Raw genomic sequence first — 5081 nt, forward strand, 5'->3', positions numbered from 1 at the left:
ACCTGAACCGGGCATCTGTGAACAATCAACTAACTAACAGGAACACGAGCTCTATATAGGATGTCCCATATTAATACGTCACATCCCACTGGCTAATAACCAGGAAGTGCTGCTACTAGGTTCCAGATAATAATAAACACTGAGTGGCACAAACCTCCATAACATTACATTAAAAACAAAACAATCATGATAATAAGTTAATTACAATTATTCTTGCGGTCCAGTCAAAAGCATCTGGCGGTCCGGATTTGGCCCATGGTCCATCTACTGACTACTCCTGCTTTAGACTATAAACACGTTGTATGTTGGTATTATACTTTAATATTTGTTCAATTTTCTTTCTTTTAAAGTGAGCAATTGCCTGTACTTCCACAAAGTTAAATCCCTGCTAACACACAATGTTGCCACAATGTTGTAGAAACATAATTTACATTGGCACAATGTTGTAGAACTGTGTGTTACTAGCTGGGATGCTGTGTAGAGAATGGTGTAATTTAGCATTCTGAAGTACAAAACCTTCCCATAAAGACTTTAAAATAGATAAACAATATAAATGTGTATTCATGTTTTTGTTTTTATTTTTATATAACTAGGTCTAAACAAGATTTCAATTTTTTTTTTAAACCTTTAATATTTTTCAAATTCCTCTTATGTGCTAATATATTATTCTAGATACAATTAACATATACATAGATAAATGTGTTCATTACGAATGACAGTTATATATATATATATATATATATATATATATATATATATATATATATATATATATATATATATATGTATGAATTTTAACAGCCCCTTCATAAATTGTATGCCATTGCTCAGATATTTCTGATAAATCAATTGAATTTACTAAGAAAGGTCAAAAACTAAAATCAAAATAATCATAATATTTTACACAACTTAGGTAGTCAAAATCAACTTACTCTGCACAATTCAATCATGTAAATACAAAACATTACCAATTTTATGTACTACAGGTACTGTTTTTATTTAAAACAATGTTGTTTAAAATGTGTGTGTGTGTGTGTGTGTGTGTGTGTGTGTGTGTGTGTGTGTGTGTGTGTTTTTTATTCTGTGTACAGCTTCATTCTAGAGGAATTAGGGCAGAATATTTGTAAAGTAACAATGAGCTTAAGTGCTTTTCGGAACCATGGATAGAAAAAAGCATAAATCAGTGGATTTAGTGTAGAATTTATGTAACCCAACCAAACTAGGCAGTCAAACACAGCTGCTGGAGTTGCAAAATTGAGATAGACGTCAATCATGGCATCTGTGAAATAAGGGAGCCAGCAAACTAGGAAGACACTCATTACTATTCCTAGGGTTTTAGCAGCTTTTTGCTCCTGGTTTCGTTGTCTTCTTGTACCATCTTCCTGTGAAAATGTTCTGTCTTCCATTGTTTTTATTAATCTTGCTTGTTTTCTAGCAACAGTGTAAATGCGTACATATATCCCAATCATGCCAAAACAGGGAGCAAAAAAAGTAACTGCATCCAGTAACGCCCACAGCTTATTAAAAAGCAGTAAACAGCCACCCTCACATGATAATATTTCAACCAGTTCTTCTAGACCTTGGTCATTGGCTTTGGTGTAAATCATTCCAAAGCTATATATTGTAGGCAATACCCACCCAATAGTTATAAAAATCCAGGACACTCTGGTGTTGATTTTGTTTGCATAATGAAGAGGCTCACACACTGCGTAGTAGCGATCAATAGCAATAAAACACAAGTGAAAAATTGAAGTAGTGCAAAGCAAATTATCAATACATGTATGAACTTTGCAAAAGAATGATCCCATATACCAACAAGTTTCAACACTTCTGATCATGCTGAATGGGAGAACAAAAAGCCCCAGAAGGAAATCGGCAATTGCTAGAGAAAGAACTAACAGATTATTTGGTGAATGAAGCTGCTTGAAATGAGAGATGGAAATAATCACAACCAGATTGCCACCAACTGTGATTAGCACTGCTAGAACAAACACGAAATACAAAAGTGATCTTTCCCTAACTGATCTGGACAGTTTAATGCAGGATTTGGTAACATTTTCAAAACAGTACTCTACTGAGTCCATCTGAATAAAGGACGAATTCATCTTGATGAGGATGAAAGTGAGGTATTGATGAAACCAAAAGAAGTGAGTTAGTCGGAAGTAAGTTTAAATGTATTCTGTTGAGAGAGAGACATTTAAATTGAATACACTTATTTTAATACAATATTTGCTACATTTGTATTTTGTTTTATCTATTCACATATTAATTACTGCAATATTTCAAAATCAAGGATATTGTAAAATTCACTGCAATTTCACTACCCTAAAAATAATGTATTTAAAATTCACATATGAAGTGCTCCTTGTAGTAAAATGTCACATGTAGGGATTTACATTACCTTATTTCTTAACATTCTTCATTGACAAACACATACTTCCCATCTTCTGGATTCCCTGAATGTGTCGAGTCCTGACTTATATACAGTGTGAGAGCTCCCTGGAGTTCAGTGACACTTGGATATCTTGGGGGATAATGAAATGTGATTGGTTATGAAGACCAGTTGTACTTTATCAATTATCTATCATTTCAAATTCTTACTAAGAGACCATAAGAAGCAATGTTTTTTTCAAAGTTTTCCCTTGGTTTTTGAGAGGCTTAAGTGATAGAGGTCCCACCAAGGGGGGGGGATCTCTAGCACTTCTAAACTGAAAATTAATTACTATTATTGGCCAAATGTACTGTAATTACATCACAATTAACTATTTAATTGAAGATTCACAGCATAGTGGAATAACAGCATCTGAAACTGAATGTGAATTTCTGTTTTTGCCAAATATGCAATACAAAATATCACAAATAACAATACAATTTTATTTAACAATATAACCAACATGGTTCTACAGACTTAGATGGCTTGAAGTTAGTATGCCAACTGAAACACTACTGCTGATCTCTGTGTTGTTGAGAGCATGTGACCTTCCTGTTTCTGGTTTCCACCATATACACATCATATATTCATATAGTACAATAATTCTTTATTTTATTATCAGGTCTCTGGATCAAAGCTTTGATCAGTCACTTGTTTGATCATGAATGCTAATTCTTTTGTATTAGTGACAGGCACTGTAGTGTTGAAAAATGTTTTCTGCATTGATATGCAGCTGTAATAGACGGAGCCATTTCAAAGCACTTTCACATTGCATAATATGTCAAATTTCAGTTTTATGCTATTTTTATAACTGTTAATTTATGTTTTATAATTGTGTAGGTCTGCTAAGATATGTGCATACTGATTTATACACCAGTTTACACAGTTTATTGTGTAAAGTTTATTTTATTATAAGTTTCTTGTTTATGTAAATGCACACATTTTGATTAACAATTGAAGAATCGTAGGTGATATAGCTCTCGTCTGCCTGTCCTCTGATCGGCTCAGCAAGTTTCAAATTTTCCTTTTGAATTCAATCTTTTGTATTAGGTGTAGGGCTGGTGACAGGCTTGCTGGAGTTAGCATTTAGACTGCTATTGGCACTACAATTCAGCATCCTTCTGATCGAGGCTCAGCCCATGGACGGTGTGAGGCCGGTAATGGCCCCCATCGCGCCGGGATCGGGTCTTCTCGGAGTCGGGTTGTTTGGGAATGCAGCCCAAAGCGGGTGGTAAACTCCATCTAAGGGTAAATACCGTACTGTTAAAAAGCATGTTTTCTGCATTGATGTATACACCTGTAATAGAGAGATGGAGCTATTTCAAAGCACTTCACGTTGTATAAAGTAAAAAGTAAATTACTTATTTCAAATGTTGAATTTAATAAAATAAAATAACATCAATTTTAAACAAGCGTCGAGAGCGTCTTTGCACTGCATGACGTTTGATTCAGGACCCTGCATCCCCTTGTTTGTCTCATTGTAGAGAGTGAATGTATCCTCTAGGTATGCTGTTTTGATCCAGTCAGCTGTTCGCACAGTGGTCGATTGTGATCTTGCAAGAATTTCTTTATTTTTTCCTGCAGTTCCATAAAATGGACAAGCACTTGTCCACGCGACAACCAGCATACCTCTGTGTGTAACAGCAGTGTTTGATGCATTTCATCTTTACACAGCTGGGCAAACAGTCTCTTGTTAGTAGGGCGAGCCTTAATGAAGTTCACAATTTTAACAACAGTTGCCAGGGTGTTACTAAGGTCTTCCAAAAGTTTTTTACTGGCCAATGCTTGGCGATGTAGCATGCAGTGGAAAATTATGCACCCCGGAGCTTTTTCCTTCAATCGGCTGTTAAATCCCTTGTTCTTGCCCATCAACGCTGCAGCACCATCAATGCAGCATGCAACAATATTCTCGTAGGGCAGATTGTTGGACGAGAGATGAGAGTCCATAGCTATAAAAATAGCTTGAGCTGTTGTTGTTGTGGCTTTGACACATAAACGATGAGCACGGATTCGTCTGACACTGTTGTTTCATCCAACTGAATGGTAAAGGGAGCAGCTGGTTTTGACAATCTCCAGCCCTTTTATCAATTCTGTCTTCGACAGTGTTGTCAGAGAGTGGGACGGTTCTCACTTTATCCACCACATGTGGGCCACACAGCCTCTCTACAATTTTCAGGCAGGCGGGTTTGATTAACTCTTCTCCAATATTGTGCGGCTTTTTAGCCATGGCAATTAATAGTGAACAGTCAAATAATGCCTCCGTGGCTCTGTGTAAATCACTGCCTGCTTTTCTGATGTCTGTGGATCTTTTTGATAGTGCCAACTGCTTCTTCCTCTCAAACAAATTCTGACCTTCAACAATAGTCTCCTGGTGTTTTGTTTCCTGGTGTCTCTGCATTTTGCTTGGCTTCATGCTGTCATTAGCTAGCTTCTCGTCACAAATGACACATTCTGGCTGAGTCCTGTCCTGTCCTTCAATAAAACAGAAGTTAAGATAACAAAAGATATAGCTTTACTTTCTTTTTTGATGATGAGTCATTAGCACTTTTACGTTTTTTACACGTTGTTTTATTCATAAAATAGTGATGCTCTGACTGCAGGAAAAACGAGCTGCTAGCTGAAACTGATTGGTCATTGATGTGCACAAATT

The 5081-nt window shown here is 36.1% G+C and overlaps 1 protein-coding gene across 1 annotated transcript; it reads right to left on the reverse strand.

Annotated features, from left to right (window-relative positions):
* Positions 1 to 1076: 1076 nt before the first annotated feature.
* LOC136759935 (trace amine-associated receptor 13c-like) lies at positions 1077 to 2105 on the reverse strand. Its single transcript, XM_066715086.1, has one exon. The coding sequence runs from the start codon at positions 2103 to 2105 to the stop codon at positions 1077 to 1079; it is 1029 nt and encodes a 342-aa protein (XP_066571183.1).
* Between the last annotated feature and the right edge of the window lie 2976 nt (positions 2106 to 5081).

Source organism: Amia ocellicauda, chromosome 1 (assembly GCF_036373705.1).
Source record: "Amia ocellicauda isolate fAmiCal2 chromosome 1, fAmiCal2.hap1, whole genome shotgun sequence".
Classification (NCBI taxonomy): Eukaryota; Metazoa; Chordata; class Actinopteri; order Amiiformes; family Amiidae; genus Amia; species Amia ocellicauda.